This window comes from Lichenostomus cassidix, chromosome 1, assembly GCF_008360975.1.
Source record: "Lichenostomus cassidix isolate B80296 chromosome 1, HeHo_3.0, whole genome shotgun sequence".
Taxonomy (NCBI): Eukaryota; Metazoa; Chordata; class Aves; order Passeriformes; family Meliphagidae; genus Lichenostomus; species Lichenostomus cassidix.
The window spans coordinates 71,562,514-71,584,029 of NC_139479.1; the positions used below are offsets into that span (position 1 = coordinate 71,562,514).

Consider the following 21,516-nt stretch of genomic DNA (forward strand, 5'->3'; position numbering starts at 1 on the left):
CTGTCCTTCAAGTAACATGCAAGACTTACTATTCTCTCATCTTGTAATAACGTCAGCTGTTATCTGTTCCAGGGAAAAATAACAACAGGCCTGTGCAGCACAAGCTACATCTCCGAGGATTTCTGGAGCTACGTTACATGCAGATCTTTCTGCTGTATCTCCCTCTGTACTCATTCACATGCAAAACCTCTTCCCATACCCTCATCCCTATCATCCACTGGTCTCTGGATTCATGATAAACATTATTTTTAGGAAAACAGATTCAATGTATCCAAATTTTGGGTCCTGCCTGAATTACTGTCAAAGTAGACCCTACCCTCTCTGTGTAAAGAAAAGTTGTGTATATCCTTTCTGTTCTTGTATTCACCTTAAGAACCTCTTATTATTCAATCCAACTTTCATAGAACTTCAGTTTATCATAGTATTTCCTGATATTAGCTACTATCTCCTTCCACTTTCCTCCCTCCTACTCCAATCCAGTTACTCATGTTTTGCTTATTCTTAAATCTTCTCAGATTACTTAATATTCCAGATTAATAAGAAGCATCTTTATAAGCTTTTGCCTTCTTTTGCTCATGATCTCAGCACAGAAAATCGCATCACCCCTTACCTGCAACAGCCAGTGCTGTCTTTGCTCAAAGAACAAACTCAAACCTCTTTAAAAGACACAACAGTATAATTAACACTGAAGAACGATAATCTAACAAGGACCACTGGTGTTGAACAATGCACAGCATTTCACTTGATATTCTTTACTGTGTTACAAATTATCTCTCCACAAAGAAAAACAAAATTTCAAGACTCAATACATGTACACAAAATTTAAATGATGTTACTTGAACACTATCAGATTTCTCCCTCTACAGACAGCAGAAAGATAAACATAGTCTCTTCCACAGCATAGCTCTTCCTTTCAATTTTTCAACCACAAGAACACTGTCAGAAATATCAAAATCCACATTAAGAAGTTTAAAATGTCAAGTAATTTCAGAAGAGCTGCAACCAAGACGCACTAAATGGAAACTACATCTACACAACGAGACTTTTCCACAAGTGGATTACCACTACAACCAACTGCCCAGCTCTTCCATGTGTGTTTGCCAAGAAGGTGCAGAACTATGCTTTCTTTCAGCATAGCCAAGAGCCTTCACTTGGTGCTTCTGTAGCAACAGAGCCTGCTACATACTTCCTAAATGACCTGTCAGAATTTAATATTCTGTCCCTTTTACCTTAACTCATTTTTATAAGTAAGAAGATTATTTTAGCTTTTACAGTAAAAAAATTTGTTTGGAACAGTCATCTGCAGCTCAAAGATGTAAAACCAGACTACTTAATCAGATTACATGGCCTGAATAACTGCTGTGCCATCAGAGTTCCCTAAAGAAAACTGCTTTCTGCCCATAGCAGTCAAAGGTTGTAGTGCCTCAGAATAGCCCAGGCAACTCTAAGTCCCTCCAAAGTTCACTTCTACTTTTCTACTAACCTAATTTATGGGAAAGGAATGTCCTCCTGCAGTAACAACATGACACTTGCAATTGCGAAAGAGCATTTTCACAGATGATGCATTTTGCAGTAGTTAAGACATGCTCTGCTTTTCACTTGTCCCTTTTTTCCAGGATATCCCAACTTGGCACCAAATAAAACTTCAAGTGAAAAACACAAGGAAACTGTCATTTCAGGTCAGAATTTATCTCAAGAGTGACATTGCCAAAAGAAATGGTTATGAGCAAAACCAAACTAGGCACCATAGCAAGATCAAGTAATTTCAACATGGCAGGCCTCTGTCAAGAGCTGTAGAAAGGGACATAACAGCTCTATGAAGCACAAATCCGAGTGTATGAAAGGATGATTTTGTACCATCTTCAAAAATTTCTGTATGCTAGCCCAAATTCTATACATTTTATTTTTAAAAGCAGTATCAGTGTCTCTAAAATACATAGTTGCTACTGTAAACTATGAAAAAAGCTGTGTTTGAACAGTTTCTGTAGCTCTCACTTCAAAAATAATGAGACCAAACATCAGGAACAAAGAGATTCACTCAGGCTTGATGGCAACTCCCTTCACCTAGGGGGGACACAGCACATTGGCACAGCAGGGCCAGTGCACCAATTCCTCCTTGGTCCACCCACCAGAGAAGCCCAGCAACTTAGCAGCACTTTATATAACATGTCAATTTTTAAATAACTTTTTTTGCTGTTTCTAAGAACAGGAGTTGCTATAAATATCAGTAGTATCCTAATTGATTGTGAAATTCTGATACACGAGCACCTGTATGAAAATTGAAACACCCATGTTTAGGCTATCTCAGTATCTGTAATATTTTCATATAAATCTAAAAATTAATCAACTACTCATTTAACAATATAGTATACCAAACAATCCACTGTGAAGTAGTGGTTGGAAAAATACCACTCTAAAATCTACAATGCTTTAACTGAGTATACACCTTTCCTAGAGGAAGGTGCAATTACCTAATTTCCTAAAATTATTTTTCTACTTGTCGGCTCTACAGTATTTTAAGAGAGGTTATCTCTTCTTAGATGAAACATCAGAGACATTTCCAAAGAAAACTCAACGTCTACATTGAGTTTTATTTGCAGAAACCATAATACCCAGAAAGCTCTTAGCATGCTTTCAAGATGATAATACAGTTGCTAGTTTCATAGCTGTCTTTTATCTGTATTATCCATTTGAAAAGAATTCCCAAGCATCAGGTAACTGAGTTACTCCACAACTTATGGACCTTCTCCCTCCTAGAAGCAGACTAACAGATACGAATCAGTGTTATTAAAATTTGCATTATAAAATTATTAAGCCTGTGTTGTTTGAGTCAGAGCACTTACTTCTACTGGAGAGATGAATTACGTAAGTCCGGAAGTAAAACAAAATTATGCCAATACTCATCATAAAACAGTTCCACCATTACAGGATTGCCAAAGACTGATTTATTCTCCCAGACTCTCAGAAGGAATACATATTAACAAAACTGAAAAAACCCCACCCCACTCACAAAAAACTCAAAACCCAGTAACATGAAGATTTCCTCAGGATTAAAAACTTGTACAGCCTATCTGCAATTGTCACTCATGCAACTACACAAGCCTAAAAACCCATAAGCTACTTCTTACTTTAGCATACATAATGTGTATCTTATTTAGTTTAGATGAAGATACTTTTGAATGCAGCATTCTAGTGGTAAAACACCAGGACAGTTTAATTTCCAAAGCCTCAGCACCAGGGGAACAGATTAAACTCTTTCATCTAGTCCGTTCACATTGTTCATTCTCCACATAGCACTTGATTTTTGGACAAAACCAGAAAAAGCATACTATACTCCATGAAAGAATTAATAACCATCTTTAGCACAAAATCTAGGTCAGTTCTAATTACACCTTATTGTAATGGAGGTTTCAGCTACTCCCTGCACAAATTTTTTAGTGTCTCAAGAGAAACATACAAAGAAACAGAGTTGGAATGAAACTGCACAGAAATACTGGTTCCAAGAGACTTTAATGTGGGTGCCAGGGTTTGTGTGTAAATATATATGTATATGCATGTGGAAAAAAACCCTCAGGTGTGAAGAATGGGAGCAAAGGAATGATGACATCTTCAGTACTCCAGCTAGGCAGGTGGTCAGGAGATATTTGTGGTTCATCTTTATATGCTTTCCCATCAGGTTGCTTGAAGATGAACAAATAAGTACACTTGCAGAAATTTAAACACCTGTTTCACTTCTGATTTTATCTAGGAGCCTTCTTTTATAAACACTCCCCTGAAAATTTTCTGCATTTTCCCTTGAGGGTTCAACTTCTTCCAAAGTCACAACTTTTGTGACTTAGTACCTTTGGCTAATCCTTCTCAAACTGTGATATATTGTCTTCTGATGAAGAATAATTGCATGTTCAAAAAAATAACCTATGTTGGTGAGGTTTCTTGAACACTGCAATATCAAAACCAGAACGGCCTCCGTATCCAACAAGTATTTGGTACTTGTACTGGTTTTGTTATTTCACAAACAGTTGGAAATATATCTGAAAAAAGGTTTGAAATTAAGGACAAACCAGTGGTATTTAGGAGCCCAGAAAAGGGGGAAGAAAAATCTATCATGTCTGATGATTGAACTTTTATTTGTTGACCTCCACTCAGCCCACCAAAAGCCCTGGCCCTCTTCTGCCCACATCAGCTCTAAGCACTATTAATTCTTGGATTGCACTGTTTCTGCAGCCATTGATGACAATCATTGGTTTTCCTTTAAAATACATGGTCTAGGGTTCCTTCAGAATTTCTGTCCAGGTCATGAGTTTATTTGCAACAGGAACACATACAGTTCTTTGTCATGTGCATCACAAAGCAGACCTCAGCTACAGCCGGCAGATATGCACTGTATTTAGTCAAGTTACAATCTACTTAATAGTGCTTTTGACTACCCTCTCTCTATTGCTCAGTGGTTCAGATCATCACAGTAAGCTGATGAGCTTTGGCTTTATGGTAACATTTTGCATACTCATCCTCATAAACATAGTATTTGCTCTTAAGCTGGTAGTACAGCACCTGCAGACCCAAGACCCACACTAAAACATCTAGCAACAGATTCCCCCCACTTAGTGTCTATACCTACACAGGAGAGACTGTTTTTATTTCTTTTCTTCCTCAAATTTTCCAATAGAAAACAGAAGTCCTCACTTACTTCAAGCACCTTCATACAGAACTAGTAATGGCATAGATGGCATTAGGAATCCTACTGATTTCATTGTGACAGCCACCAGGCTTTAAAATGAGGGAGTCGTAAATATTCTGTAATCTCCGGAAAAGCATCTTGCTCTTCTTTGAATATATTCTGTGGAATTGTTTCATTTACATAAACAATTTCTAGCTAGAGGCTGCTGAGCAATGCAATGACACACTGTAAGACTAGGCCTTAATTTGTCCTTTTTTTACTCTCCTGCTATCATTTTGCAGGACCAGAACACCACACTCCATTCTTCAGAAACAAAAGATTGCAGAGTCCCGAGTTGTAAGGGAATGGCATGGAGGGAAGACTGCCTCTAGCCCTGCATTACATCTCTCCAGCTTAACAGGATCCTCCTCAAATAAATTAGCATATCTACTATTCTAGTAATCTGCCTGAAAGCAGAGATCTTCCATAGGTTTTATCAAATGACATTGGAAGTGTTATTGTTATTATTGTAACTAAAGAAATAAATATTCACCATATTTGTGAATGATAGGTCATCCAAACTTGTAATTAAACTTCTAAGATCATGATTAAATACCAGTATCAAAGGAGAGCTCACCAGAAGTGGAAAGGATAGGTCCTTGTTAAAACTCTGTGTTGCTATTTCTATTAAAACTATACTTTAATGCAACTTAGAAGAATTCTAGGCCCATAGGGTTCCCTTTTAGTTTGTTTTATTTTTGCAAATTCAAGTAATTAGTCAAGCAAATTTTAGTGACAGTAATCAACACACATCAACAGGCATCATTCAAGTTACTGCTTAAGTAACCATTCTAAGCCAATAGAGAACTTCTACTGTTGTATTTAATTTAGAAGATACTAATCAAAGAGAAAGCTGGTATTCATCAGTGCAGTTAATGCTGTATGTGCACTACTGCATATGTTTTTAAAAAAGAACGTATAATTTTTTGTGCATATCTATATATGCAATGTGCATACATACGTGTATGTGTTTATACACACACACTACAGAGTGTTACCCTTAACCTGGAGTAAGTAAGTGGTGAAAAGCTCTAAAGGCAGCTCAGATAAATTAAAAAGTACATGCTCTAATACTAACATGTGCAATTACTTCAATAATCATAATGAAGAGACTTCTGGTTTAGCCTCAAGTACAACAGAATGAGGTGTTACCTTAAATTTTAACGTTATATATTAACAAAGGAGTAGAACAATGACCAGTAGCTCAGGAAAAAATCAAATACATACATACCTTCACTGCAAAAGGGTCTTTTGATACCGGAGAAATTCACCGTTTCATGCAGCGTTTTCTCTTCTTGACAGTATTCACAGTACGTAACTATGCAGTGCAGTTTCTTATAATCATCAGAACATGCTCTGCTGCAGAACTGATACACTTTGTTCTAAATGCAAAGTTGCAAAGCATCATGAATATGGTTAATGGATAAAATGTTAAAGTCTGACTAGTGCAACTTGAAATAATAGCTGCCACACGACTATTGTGTTTAAGACACAACTTACAAAGTAAACTGAAGAGTGAACATATAATTAGGATATGATAAATTAGGATAATGCTAAAAATTTACAAATCCCAATAAAGTTCACAGTGTTATAAACACTCATCATTTCACGTGAAAACACAACAGAAAATATGCCATTCAATCTTAGCATATCCTCTTTAGATACTTCTCTCAGTTCATAAAGAAGTGTAATAATGGTCTATTGTATCTACAATAACTGAAGATGAAAGCAGATTTCAGACTTACATGTCATCTGAGAAAATAATTTTTTCTTTAAATTCCACAGAAACTATTTATGAACAAAGACTTCCGCTTTTATCCCTACTGAAGATAAATTATATTCTACAAAACCAGGTAGATTGTAACTAAACTTTTTTTAAGAAACTTCAATACCTTATAAAATAGAACTCTGATACAGGTTTTCTAGCTAAGTTTAACCCTTTAAACACATCATCATTCTAATTAGTAACACCAACATCCCCCTCCCCCCCGCCATCCCTTACCTCCCATTCCAGTACTTCTGGCTTTGAACAGAAAGAACTTTTGCAATAATTACATTTCAACTGAATATCACTGGGAGACACAAACTGACCATTTGTTGAAGAATGAACACTGAGAGTCTGAAAAACATAAATATATATACATACATCACTAAAAAAGAAAGTTACCTTTTAAATGTGGGGTTTTTTTCAATTAAGCTTACGGCATTTGAAAATTTAAGACTTTATTTATTAACTCAGGAGCATTTCTAGCAAAAGCACAGCAGGCTGGTCCTTTACCTTAACTCCCTTTCCCTTGTCATCTCAGGTTTTCCAATTTTGAATCTTTACCCTTGCTTCCACCATAATTACTTTATGTCATTGTTTTAACCTTACCTTTCCAATGCCTTTTATTTACCTTTCCAATGCCTTTTATTTAAGGGTAAATACATTTTTTGCCAAAAATAACCAAAAGTATCCCAAAACTAAACACTTCTGTTAATCACAAAACATATATTTTCAGATAAATACATTCCACAGCTTGCATTATTTTGGTGACAGACAAAGACCAACAAACAAGTATTTTCAAATCCAAACCTCACCAAGGCATACCTTATGTAAGCATGCAGCCTGAAAACACAAATACTAAAGTAAAAGGCTTTCAGTGAGAAACCTCACATCTACTCAGATTAAGACAAAACCAGTTAACAGTCCTACGTAGCATCAATCCTATGGCAGGAAGATGTAATTATTTACAGCCAGCCCCAAAACAATTTAGGGTTTTAAGACCGAGAAAAATACTACAGATTGCATGTGTAGGTATGAGAATTTAATTCTGTAACTGAGTAATTTCTTGAAAGTGTTTCTGAGGCAATCAGTAGAGATGAGAAAGCAATTATACAGTACCTGCATCTTTCAGTTTCTTGTATGTGCCAACAGAACACAGCCTTTTGACACATTCCACGTTAAGCAAGAACTATTGGTGTATTGCATGTGTGATGTTCCAAGACAAAAATCTGAATCAGTAGTGATCACTGACACTTAAAGAACCCAGGACAAATTTCTTACATCTGTTTTCTCATCAAACTTTCCCACACTATTTGCAACAAAACAAATATATTTGAAGACAAATTCTCTTCAGACAGATTTGTTACTACCTCTCCACTGTGTAACAGTGAGAATTCAAAAGATTTCTATTAAAGGATACTTTTCTTCAGACTCTCATGTTAGTAAGGGCTCACCTACACTAAAAAATAAATTAAAAATTGTGTTGAGACTTACTGCTGATATAAACCCTGATGTATGTGGGCTAGTACTGCTGAGTGCTAGCTGGCAGTGCAAACAGTATAATTTTATGCAGATACAATAATTCTCTACCAAGAGTTTGCAACCTAAAGTAGTCATGCACATTTCCCAATCACAGGCAATACCTGAGAACCAAATGCCAGGCAGCAGAAAGATGACACCTTTACCTCAATGGCCCTTTGGCCCATATCAAATTTACATACATGACTTCTATAACAACTTTCTTCTGATGCCCTCACACAATACTAACAAATTCCTACCATTATATCCAGCAACTGTCCCTGTGGCTGAGCAAGGTTTGCTTCACTTTGTCTACTCTGTATAGCTGAAGACCTGCACCAACATGAGGGCCACAAAGGCATTTTTAAGTGCAAGGTCCATCCAACCTGTGCACTTCTGCACTTGCAGGTTTCTTTGCAAAGCAAACACCATGCTCAACACATGCAGCTGGGTGGGTTATGGAAGCCCTAGAAGCTCTCATTGAAAATGAAAAGAAATCAAGAAGCAAGTATACCCAGCATCTCCAGTTCAGGAATGAAGGAGATGTAAAGAACTAGTAGATGTGGCAACTTATACAGAAACACTGAGGACAGAGTGAGGAATGAACATGAAATAAACTAAGTGGTCATCAAATGAAAGGCAACCCTTATCTTGCACATCTCTAGTTACCTTTAAATATGGGACTCAAACAACCTATTGTGAGTGCTACAAGTTAAAACACAGGTTTTTTTCTGTTTTCTGAGGTATGCCACAGTTAGCTTCTTTTATTTCTTTTCCCATTTACTGGAGTAGAGATTCAGACTCACATAGTCTATAGCGCTGGTCATTGAGAAAAAACAAAAAGCTAGAGAAGTGAGAACGAAGAGTTTGAGACTACTTGAAATTGGAATTTGTTTTAAAGGATATTTACACTTAACTACAGATTAAACAAATCTAAACTACTAAGCATTATTACTTCTAAAAAAACCCCAAAAGCAATGTTTTTTTTATCATGAGCTCCTCTGGTTAACTAAGTATTTTTCCAGAGAAACCCTGTAAAGAACTGCATTCACACTAATGAAAGTTCTAAACCAAGCAGAAGACAGATTTTAAATCAAGTTAATCACATTATTTTGTACACCTCTTTAAAGTTTCAATTACCCTGCTTACAATTAAGGACTGCTTCTGCATAGTATTTTGAGCCAAGATGACATGTATATAGTATTTTCACCATCTTGCTTTGCCTCTAACTTACAAGGTACTTAAAGTACCTTTAGGAATTATTTGGGAGCACAATAGCACACAAAGAATAATAAAAGAAAAAAATATAATAAATTTATTAAAATCGTTTGCCAGTCACCCTGAACACAAAGTTTTACCTATGCTATGCTTTATCAAAGACATCTCTGAAGTCATGTACATATATTTGCTCTTTTGAGAGCCTGCTCTGAACAACAAGAGCATGGAAAGTGCAAGCAAAGCAAAAAAACCATTGTAAAGCCCTTTTCAGCCTTCAATGCAACCAGCTCAAACTAAGCTAAGTTGCCAGGTTAATAATGAACAGTGGGCAGGCACAGCCCAGGATCCTCTGAGAGGACAACCACAGCAGCACAGCTTCTAGCCCGCCCTGCCACTGCAGCATCTGTGACAGAGGGTGATTCTTGCTCACAGCAACACAAAACCAAATTGTGGAAACACTTCTGCACATAAGTGTACAGGTGGAAGAGCTCGTGGGCAGCCAGACTGAGGCTAGGTCTTTTTTTTCAGATGAGGGAAAAAAAAAACCTTTAAAGAATCAAGTTGTTCTTAACATGCATGAGAGAAGCAAACACTTATAAGGAATCTTCTACATGCTATCATCCACTAGGACTTCCACAAACAAAATCAAGGGCACTAAATTAAACAGGGAAGGAAACAAACATTCCCCTCACACTCATGCACACACAGACCTTCCAGCTTGGGCATGGAAGCCTCAATCTTTTTATGATCAAATTAAGAAGAATATTTGTCTGTGTGCATGTGTGTGTACAAGAAAGAGAAGTGTAAGGCATATAGTGAAGAACACTTCCAGACACCATCACAATGGTAAAAGAGAACAATATTAGTGAATAACCAGACTGAGTACCCTGCTAAAAACCATTGTAATTATTACCCATATTGATCCTACAATTCTCCAGATACATCCATAAATTGGAAGAAAAACCCAAAGCAATTAAAGCTTTAGCACAAATTTTGCACAGACCTGTATTTTGCCAAATAGTTTGTACTGTCATACACTTACACAGCTGCTAACTTTGGGAAGACACTTGTACAACAACCTCCATGTTCACAATAAATAATCAGTAGTTTATTTTTCCCTAAACAGCAACATCTTCAACTGACCCAGTAAAAGTACCAATAGCAATACTGTTTTAAAACAACAATACACCTTGGGAACAGCTCTGTTCTCATCTCTGCAGTAACACCCTCCTAGACAAAGCATAGAAGAAAAGATACAGTCCCACTATTATAACACCAACTGCCAAACAAAATCACATAAAGCAGGCTGTTCTCTCTCTTTTACTCTCTTTCTTACAAGGATCAATGCTCTTACAGGCTGGCCGCTCAAAGGAGAATGTAGATATGGACATAAACTGTAAAAAAATCAGCTCAATTGAATCTTTCAATACATTAAAAGAATAACTAGCTAGAAACAAAAGGTTATTTTTAAGATACAGTGATAATCAATCCTAAAGTTCTGTGAAACACACCCATTTCTAAACCAAAAGGACTAAAATACTGGCAGAAGGGAGAAAACACAGCCCTCAAATAGCAATTATTCTATTCCGAGAAGGATAACTCTTAAAAGAAAAAAGTCTAGGAAGAATAGGCACAGTAGGAAAAAGGGATGAATATGAAGCCAGAAAATTAAAATAAGAGTTATTTCCATTAGTAAACAGTGAAAAATATGAAGCACCATAGTAAATCAACCATTTTTTCACTTAGATTCAATACTTTTACAGGTCACTTAGGTACAAAAGAAAACTCAAGGGAGCACTTACAGTGAAAAGCTCACAATCAAGTATACCACCCTTTCCACCTGAATACTAAATGAACAGAACAAAGAAGCTTTTCTCATACATTCAACCCTAACCTTATGGTGAATATATTTTATTCTTCTACACAGTGACTATACAAAAGCTATGAAAGGTTAAAACCCAACAGTGCTGTTAGAGCAAACTAACTGTAAGCAAGTGATGATATACCCATTCTCGGTCTTTACTAAGAACTCACAGACTGCAAGCCTGCTTCAATTAAACTCCAATGCAACACTGAAGAGAGCTCTACATGCAGCACTGAGACTACAACAGAAGCATCAGCAAGGTCTCAGTAAGACCACAAACTGACTACCAGCATTAACTGATCTGGCAACTATTCAATAATGTTGCTTAATGTTGACTTCAGTGCAAATCCAAGAAGGCCCAGGCTGAATTCATCATTCACTGGCTGTATTTATTCCAAGAGCTCTTGGGGACACAATTTATTGTAAACTCATGTATAATAAAGTAGATGTTAAATGAGTTTGCAAGAAGTATTACAAGTCTGTCATTACATATTAACAATATGCAGCTACTCTGTTAATCAGTTCCACTGACAGACATCAACCAAACTGGTTATGATGGAAACACAGGACATGGCTACATGACAGAGGTCAACCCCGGGTATATTAAAGAGGCAATTAAAAGACTGATTTGCTGTCCAGTTGACAAAAACCAGCAAAATTCAATGACAAATGGCAAAACCCTGCATGGGTGTAACTGCTCAACAACACGAGGAACCAATTATCAATTATCCAGTGCATGTCTGGGAAAGATGTTTTTACATACAAAAATTGAAACATACTCTTTAAAAATATCCTTTGATCACCTAAAGATTAATGGCCACAACACATTTCACTTATGCTTTAACCTTAAGTCATACTGAAAATACAACACTTTCAACAAGCATAGCAGCCTCATCCATATCGTTAGCCTTGCAACACTCCAGTTTCTGACCACAATTTAAACAGCTAGTATTGTCCATAAATGAAATGACTGAGGCTCTAACCTTTCACTTCAAAAGCAATCACTACTCTCCATGGCAGACCTTTGTTAGTACTATATTCAATCTGAGAATTTTGTTACTGTATTTAATACAAAAGAGGATAAATTTGTTGATCTTCAACACAAAACAGCAAGGCTCACATCCATGAAGAAGCTGAGGTGGTAAAAATAAAATGAGCAGTGATATTGCTTTGTATTTTCTAACAATATAAAGCAGAAATTGGTTGTTATTATCCAATTTTGTAAGTTTAAGACAGCAGCTAGTGTTACCATTATGAAACAGTACTTTGATCAAAGAAATTGTTATGAGCCAGAAGCATCTGCTACATTAATTGTAACTCTCAAGCAAGTATATACAAGCAAGTTAGTTTAATAAGCAAATACTTAACACAAACACACTCACACAAATATTTAGGGAGGAAAAGATTTAACACAACAGCTAACCTGAAATTTAGCTACACAACTGGAACTGCAAAAGTTGTACAGTTTTCCATCAGGCATTGTGGCTTGATATTGAGGTAAAGAGTTTCGTTTACAAAAGTGGCAAATAATTTCCATACCTAAAAGAAAAATGTAGTTTACAAATAAAATAAACACAAACTAATAGGAAAAAAAATAGTATTACAGGTCAACCTTTTCCAGTACTTCAATGTAGACAATTAAGATTTGTCTGTTTGCCAGTCAGCTTCTAGAAGTCACAAAAACCAAAAGAAATTACGGAAGTTTTGATAAATACTTTCACTAAAGATCAGCACTAAATACAAAATTACACCTTCTTTCATAAAATTCACTGGAACATTTTCACTTTCAGGTTGAGATCTGTGACTGCTTTGCATATTGAAGCACACACACTTTACTTACTGGATCAAAAATTTTACCTAGAGAATATCTATATGCATTATAACTACCTCCCCCCTTCTCTTGCTTAACTGAAAAAAACCCAAAACAGGGTGAAGTTGGATCACAGAAGAGAATATGAATTCATATGCAAAAGGACTGCACTATCATTCTGTAACACATCAGAGCACGTTATGCTTCAGCATTTTTTGCACTGGAAACCTTAAGACAGCTGAAAATTCTTTCCAACATCATGAAAAAAAGCCAGTGAGGAAAATGAATCCTCATGGGTACATTTACTGGTATTCAATAGAAGATGGTCTTTTTCTTTTTTTTTAAGAAGTTACAAAAGCCTGCAAAGTCATATCTGTATAGACTAACTGTAAAACAAAACCACCCACCCCCAGTGTTCAAACTTAAAAAAAAAGTCTACTCTTAGCAGTGATGAAAATCCATCATCCTTTTCACTTACTTTGTGATTTTGCATATTTTGATTTGTGTGTGTTCATGCATACAGTTGAGCAGTATGGCTCCAAGTATCCATTAGGTCCTATGCACTGAGTCATGTCAAAAAACCTGCACTGAGCTCTGCAGCCAGTACAAGATGTTAATTGGCCACATTTCTAAAACATAAAACAAAGCAAAAGAATGCATTAGTTAAAACTATGCTTGGCTTTTGACTTTAAATTATGATCTAAAAAAAAACACAAAGGAAAACTTTTATTTCTGCCATCTGTTCCCCCATCAGATCCTTCCTGTATTAACTCTCCTGATAATCCTCTCAAGAGCACTCAGCACTATGGTTGGGTCTTTTACTCCTGGGGAAAAGCCAACTAAAGCTAACCTTCTGTGTAAAGACAAGACACACATACACCCACTTCAAAAAACTCAAACCAATAAAAAAACCCAACTGCATCCCAAACTCCACTGTCTGCAAACTGTGAACTGTGATAAGAGCATACAGCAAGTTGTGCTGAGTTGAAGAGCATGGAAGAACTCTCTTCCTCTCCTTGCAGATGGGACAATGGTTGTAAGGAAAGGAACAGGAATCTGGCATGGCTAATATGAATCACAGAAGGGGTAAGCTTTGAAAAGACCTTTGGTCCAACCTCCCTGTTCAAGCAGGGTCTTCCTAGAGCACATTACACAGGATTGCATCCAGATGGTTCATTAATATCTCCACTGAGGGAGACACCATAACCCCTCTGGGCAATCTGTTCCACTGTGCAGTCACCTGCATGGCAAAGAAGTTATGAATATGAAGAATAAATAAACTCTGGGGAAAAAAAATTGTATCTTCAATCCTCCAGGCTGAAGGAACACACTGCAGAGTTTCTATGCTGAACTGTGACTCCATGAACCTGATAACAAACTCAATTTTGACATATCTCAACATAGTAGACAGTCCATCAACAGTTTTCCACAGAATGGAACGAATGTTCTATAAAAGGCACAGAAAAGCTGCACAGAGCAGAAATACCAATGACACAGTCAACATACAAAATCAATAGTTCTGATGTGCTACATGTATTACATATGTCAGTGTCAGGCAAATACCTCCAGCACCATAAAGAAAGGTTCAGAAAAAGATATCTAGACACTTTCTCTGCCCATAGAAATGGTATCATGGTTTTGACACTGACAGAGAAAATTCCTCATTCCAAAAATTATGGGCCTCCTACTAGACAGACTCTCACCTTATTAAGTATTAGAAAATTGTCACTTAGGCACTTAAGATTTCTTCCCTCTGAAATAAATTATTTTGGCACTCTCTCTCCCTCTTTCCCTATTCTCAAGGATGGAAGGGGGAAGGAAAGGCAAATCATGTTTCATAGCTGCTTCACTTTGTTCAGAGTAAGAGAAGCTTCAGAGGATATCTTTGCTCTTCCTATTTTTAATTACCCAAATTTGAGAACTGTTAAAATCCAGTCTTACAGATAGCAAGAGATTAAATTCATGGGTTTAAAGGGTCATCTTTCCTTTACTAAGAACATTCACACAAAAACATACAAATACACATACATGCCTGTGCCACAAACTGGATCTAGCATCTTGCAGAGACCAGCAAAATTTCCACACAACTTCACAATTTCCACATGCTGTTTTGATGAAACCTTTGCTGGGGATTTCATCAAAAAAGGAGTATCTGTCAAGATACTGAACTCCTACCTAAAACAGGATATAAAATACAACACTAGGATACTTCCTTCCTAACAGTTTTTTTTCCATTTGCCTTTAAACATGTTACCCAGCATATCATTATCTTCCTAATCAGCCACAATTCTGACAAAATTCTCACTAAATATCAACACCAAAATCAAGCAGTTATACTATTCTGTGACTTGGAGCTATTCTGCTGATACACTTCCATCTCCTCTGGCAAGCTAAGAGACGAAAGCAGAGCATCCAGAGAACTCTGAGTTATACTACCAGGACTTGATTTCTTGGAACATGCTTAATAGACAACCACCATAAAAAAATCTCCTTTTACAAATAGCCTTGGTAGCTGCAGAACAAACCAAAATGTAAACCTAGAAGCATTGATACAAATATGCTGGCAAATAACTTAACTGAAACTTTCACAAGTTCCACATCCAAAAGAGAAATCCAACAGAGGCCACAGTGACTTCAAGGAACAGCAAGACAAAAGTACAAGCTTTAAAAAATTAAGTTATAGTAAAATGATCAGAACATAATTGGAAAAAATTCACTGTGTCAGCAAACTACATGTTTTGACAAAAACTCCTGAAAGCAGAAACAGCTTTTGCTAACTAGCATTTCAAATACCTCATCGTTTAGGTTACGTGAAGAAAGGATCAAGTACACTAAGAACAGTGCAGCAGCATGTCAGTCACTTCTGAATTTCATAAATCCTCAAAATATTGGAGTTGTTCACTGACTTCACCATATCTCTTTCAGAGTTAAAAGCAACAAGAAAAATTCTTATTCATATCTAGTAATAACCTAGCAAACCTAGATCTAATTTATAAAGACTGCAAAGACTATGAATTTCCAAGAAACATGCCAAGTATGCAGAAGATTCCGTGGGTAGGAGCAAAACCATAATAAAAAAGCTCTCATTTTATTCTTGTCATAACAACTAAAAAGAATGTTTCAGCATTTCTGCATTATTAGAAATTTTAACATTGTTACAAATGTGAACAAGACAGGACACCAGTGGAAATAAGGCAAATCAGAAGGCTGAAACCCTCTTTAAATGTATTGCTCCTAAAACGTTGTAATCATCATTTCCGTCATGCTGAACATTTTTATTATTATTTCCATCAGCCCCTAAACTTTTGAGTTCAAATATTAAAACCATTAAAAAAAAACACGGAGTACAACACTGTTATTAAAAAAATATTAATGCACACCTGAAAATATTCAACCAGTATTATACAGGTATCTCAAACATTTATCTTTTTAAGAGTCTAACTCAAAGACTCCACTTACATCAACAGAGAACCTCACTATATCTCTAATGTTTTTGAATACCCATAATGCAAACTAAGAATTTTTTAAGTGTGGAATTTCCAGATGAGACTCTCTTTTCAAGTTTCTCAGCTAAATTCCATTTCTACTCTCAAATTCTTCCCAATATACTCTTTCGTCTCTAAGTACCTGCAGTATTCATTCTGCAGAAGGAACACTTGAGAATCCTTTCTCTCAAAGTACCCTTCTAGCTGCCATAAACAAACAGAAGATTCACTAAAACTAAGGAGAACTACAGTAATACAGAGGGTCAAAAAGCATTCTTATGAGGTAAGGACTTTCACCCTGGAAACAAGATAACTTAAGAGAATAACGACACAACCAAAAATGATATTATGTAGGGCACTATGGATAAACTGTTCAGTGTATTTTCTAATATTAACAACTATGCAAAATCACGTGAATATCAACAGAAGTTTCAAAATAAACAGGAGGCAGCTCTTCATGTAAGAAACAGCAGGTCAACAGAACCTCCTCCCAAAGAGAGTAATGGGTGGGAAAACTGCTTGTACGTGTTCACAAGGAGACTGGACAAGCACTAATTAAAGAGATTTGCCAAAATAGTATACAGGAACATTGCATGAAGTTCAACACATGCTCTGACCTCTAGAGAGTCAGAAGCTAAGAGAATGCTCAGGGCAAAATACCCTAAGTTCCTGCCCTATTGTTACTCTTCCCTGTATGCCTACTTACATCACTGCGTGAGTCTCAATCCCTGATGAGAACCATAACAGCTTTCTCAGGTTCTCACTACAGTATGCTTTTAATTTATTATTTTAACCATCCTCAAGGAAAAGTGGGCATTCAGGAACAAAATGAAGGAAAATGTAAAGCTGTGTCAATGTTGTTGATATTTCCTGGCAGGACACCGAAAGAACTTCACTAGTAGAGGAAAACCAGAGCAAAATACCAAAATCTTCACTAGTGACTAATTAAAGAGGGAACAAAAGATGCAAAACTTCCTGAGTCTTTATTTTAAAAATCACTGTTGCCTTCTATGTTTCAGAAGAACAAAATCACAGTCATATAGACTGGAGAGGACCTCCTGAGGTCAAGTGCAGCCTCCACCTCAAAGCAGGTCCAGAGGTGTTTGCTCAGGATCTTGGCCTCAGTATAATCTGAGCATCTCCAAAGACAAGCACTCCAAAACCCTTCAGGAGGATTTCATCATCCTTGTAAGAATAAAAGAGAAAAAAAAAAAAAAAAAGAAAAAATAAGAAAAAAAAGCTTTATCTAAGTAAGTTTACCCTTGCTTTCAAGTTGTGTCTCTTGCCTTTCTTCCTTCCACTGTGCAACTCAAAGAAGAGTACAACTTTGTCTTCTTCTGTCTCATCTCATTAGATAACTAACCTCCCTTTAAGCTCCTCAGGATTGAAGTAACATCTCCTGAGCCTGTACTACTATGTCACGTGCTCCAGCCACCAAAACACCTTGGTTGCTCTCCACTGAACTTCCATCAGTGTGACAATGCCTTTCATCCTGTCAAATGCAAAACTGGCCATGGTACTCCAGATGCATTCTCAAGAGCAGAAGGATAGAGTAGCATGGAGCACAAAAATCACCTCCCATGTCCTGCTGGCTGTACTGTTACTAATACAGCAACGGGATGCCCACTCAGGCTTTGGAGTGCCCATCCTTGCAGATACTCAAAAACTCAAATGGATGTGGTCCTAGAGGACCTGCTCCAGGTGACCCTGTTTGAGCAGGGGGCGGACAAGCGGACCTCCAGAGGTCCCTTCCAACCTCAAGCATTCTGTGACATAACCCAAGATGCAGTTGCCCATCTTTGCTGCAAGAGCACACTCCTAACACCTGTCTGTCAAGACAGATGAAGCAGTACCATCTGCTTCATCTGCCTTGACAAGGCTAGAGAGCATGATGAAGAACATGCCAGCAGTATAAGGGAGAATTCTTGCTCCAACTTCTCCCATGCAAGAGCCAGTCAATGGAAAATATCACAACAGCAGCTGATTGCTACTAATGTAGCAGCCCAAAGATTTGCTTCCAGTCAAAGGAAATGCCTTGGTAGTTAAAACTCAGATGGTCCTTGGTAAAACATTATTAAATATTTCTCAATCCAGGCAAACCTCCCTGGTAGCTTTATAAGGAATAAGAGGTTTGGATTAGAATTAAGAAAAATACCAGGAAATTCCCAGACAGAAACACAGTATGCCTGTGTTCAAACAGAAAAGGAGAAAGAAGATGAGATTTTCTGTGAACAGAAAAGCAGACATATTCACTACATAGAATTTTATGATAACAGAGATCCCTCTGAAAGGTAATCAAGGAAATAGCAGCTAAACTACTTCAGATTCATTTGAAAGGATGGATGGTCTGATGGATCCAGAGGCAACATGCAAGTCTACAGAAAAGAACCAGATGTCAGCAGAATCTGGAACAGCAAAGAAGAATAACTAATTTATTGGCTCTTAAAATACAGCACCCAAATAATCTCTCCCCTAAGAGTAACAACTGTAAACTCTTCCTCAAAAACATTTGCCCAAGTCCTAAGAGCAGAAGATGAAGCAATTGCTTTTGTGGCCCTTGAACACCGAGTAATTTACGTTTACATTCCATCAGCTGAACTCTGCAAACAGCTAAATCGATAACTTGTCCAGTACTTTTCCTTGGCATCTCCAACTGCCATTGCTCTCTTTTTGACACTTGCTCTACTCTCAAGACACTTGTCTTCATGTCTTTTAAAAAAGCAAGTTACTTCTACATTAACTGAGTCTTTCAGCGGTTTCTGTTTTGCCTTTTCTCTCTTCCCCTCAATCCCATGCACATAATTACTCCAGGTATGCCAGTGGATGGATGTGGTTATATCCATCATAACTATGATACCTAGTCGTATCACCTCCTTGCTTCCTCTTCCCAAGAATCTCCTGTGCTCCCAACACAAATCACACCTCACATTTCTGACTGCCCTGTGTCGTTTTCTTCAGAACTACAAAGCTATTTTATCATTTCTGATGGACCCATCTCATCTTCTAAAATATCGACATTATAGTATTCTGAACAGTTATGAGGAATGATATTTAGATGTCTAAGAAATCTCATTACACAGCTTTTATTGAAGAGCAGAGAATTCTACAGCTGGAAGACAGACATTTGAAGAAGAAATGGCAAAAGAAATGGTTCCAGAAAGGAGTAAATAAGTAATATAAAAAAAGGTAGAACGCATAGTTTCTAGGACTTAATTTGCATCAGAGATGCAAGAAACTTAGGGTCATAAACACCAAAAGGTCTCAAAAAACCTCCCACATCACTAACCAGGAAGAAAGAGGAAATTATTATTCCTTGGTTGATAAAGATTTATGTCTTTTAACCATGGGAGACATGGCAAAAAGCATCTAGCTGTCTCCATTTGTAGAAGTGTGCACAGTATGAGATACCAGTATTATCAGAGATTACTTAATAGTAAACTGAGTATTACCTGAAGCAAACAGAAGTGGTTTATTATATGAGAAAGAGACTCCACTATTGAACCACAACTTGATCTGGCTGAAATCACAGAACTTCTCTTTAAAAAGTGACCAGAAATTTAAAAAAAAAACGAAAAACAACCATACAAAAAAACACTCAAACAAAAAAACCCTAAACCAAACCAAACCAAAAAAAACCCCAACCAGGCAGTACTTCCAACATGTCAACATAAATGGGCTGTTCAACTCTCACAACTACTGACTTTGTCAAGAGACCTTAATCTTGAAACAGACACCTGGAAATAAGAGTTTATAAAACAGTAACAACAGCAGGAAGTGGTAGATTCTGTAGTTAATTGTACTATCAAGATAAAAAGGCAGACAGGAAGGACAGTCTGTATTAATAGCAAAGAAGCACAGAAAAAAACCCAGACATGCATGGGACAAGACAAAGTTGAAAACCCTAGATGCTTCCACTGAAGTGCTAAGTGACAAGATATCCTATCAGAGCATTTGGTGGTATTTAAACCACTAGTTAACAACACACTTTTTGAGACTAAGTACAAACTCTTTGTAAGCAATTAATTGTTAGCTGCAGAACAGATAAGCATATTATTGTACACAGTGAAGGCCATTAAACCCCTGCACAGAGATAAAATACACAAATTAGTTTTAAGAGTTTCACAAAAGCAGTTCCTTGGCAAGGAGCAGAAACTGAACAAGGAAGCACAAGTGCCCAGGGTGTTTTTTCTGTTGCTTGTAAGTGAATAGCTTAGAGGGATGGCATAGGCTCATTAGTCTTGAAGCATGTTCAGCAGTAAGTCTTTAGCTAATCAAGAAGTCAACCAAATGCACTTTTATTCAGTATTGAAAATTTTTCATCAGATGAAAAGCAAGCATCCTCTCCAACTGGAAAAACTCTCATTTGGCTTGCATTCATCCAGTATCATTTCAGTCCAGAGCTATTAAAATACCTATGAAGAAATAGCCAGAGCACCTCTCCCACCCACTCCCCTTTCTGGCAGTAGATGAAGACCACAACTTTTAAGAAGCACCCAAAGCAAGCAAATCCCTGGTCATATGCTAACAAGAATTTTAGTTACAGAAACAAAGCAAAAAAAAAAAGTAAAGAAATATTTTAAAATAGCAAGGCATTAAATGCTTTCATAGTAGAATCAAGAGCACTGTAGACTGATCAGGCCAGGAAGCAAAGTATTTTTAAAAGCAGATACAGACACTGCTTTAGCTTAGTTGAAAAAGCCAAAAAGGAAATTGTGTGGTTGGTTGCACAAGGTAAGTCTCAGAATATTCCCCTTGTTCCTTAGAACAAGGTTGTCAAAACCTCCACCTAAAACCAAAACGCAAACATGGGAACTAGCTTGAAAAGGAAGTCAACTAATTTTGTGGAGACAGAAAACATACAGTAGTATCAAAAACAGGAACACTGAAATAACCTAGGTATGTGCTTGTGGTTAACATGGCTTTATGGCAGGAATATTTGAGGTCACTTCCAATTTGTTGCACAGATACTAATTTTCAAATGGATCATTCAAGTAATTTTTAAATGGCCACATTTTCCTTTTTTGCTACAGAAAATGCCTGCTCGAAGAAATAGAGTATTTCAGCATCTGAACAATACCACAGACAATTTCAGTCACCTCCTGACCAAATATAATTTCATTCTCTTCTAGGGTGGTGAAG

General features: G+C 36.9%; 1 protein-coding gene across 11 annotated transcripts in view; it reads right to left on the reverse strand.

Annotated features, from left to right (window-relative positions):
- The window catches only part of ZMYM2 (zinc finger MYM-type containing 2), an 86,365-nt gene that overhangs the window by 30,195 nt on the left and 34,654 nt on the right, over nt 1-21,516 (reverse strand). For 10 of the 11 annotated variants that reach the window (XM_085063393.1, XM_085063370.1, XM_085063401.1 and 7 more), the window contains 4 exons: nt 13,371-13,521; nt 12,506-12,621; nt 6,720-6,836; nt 5,949-6,099 (listed from right to left, as the gene is read on the reverse strand). In XM_085063393.1, coding sequence (XP_084919519.1) covers nt 5,949-6,099; nt 6,720-6,836; nt 12,506-12,621; nt 13,371-13,521 — 535 coding nt within the window. The remainder of the gene's footprint in view (nt 1-5,948; nt 6,100-6,719; nt 6,837-12,505; nt 12,622-13,370; nt 13,522-21,516) is intronic. The other variant, XM_085063422.1, reaches the window with a different exon arrangement.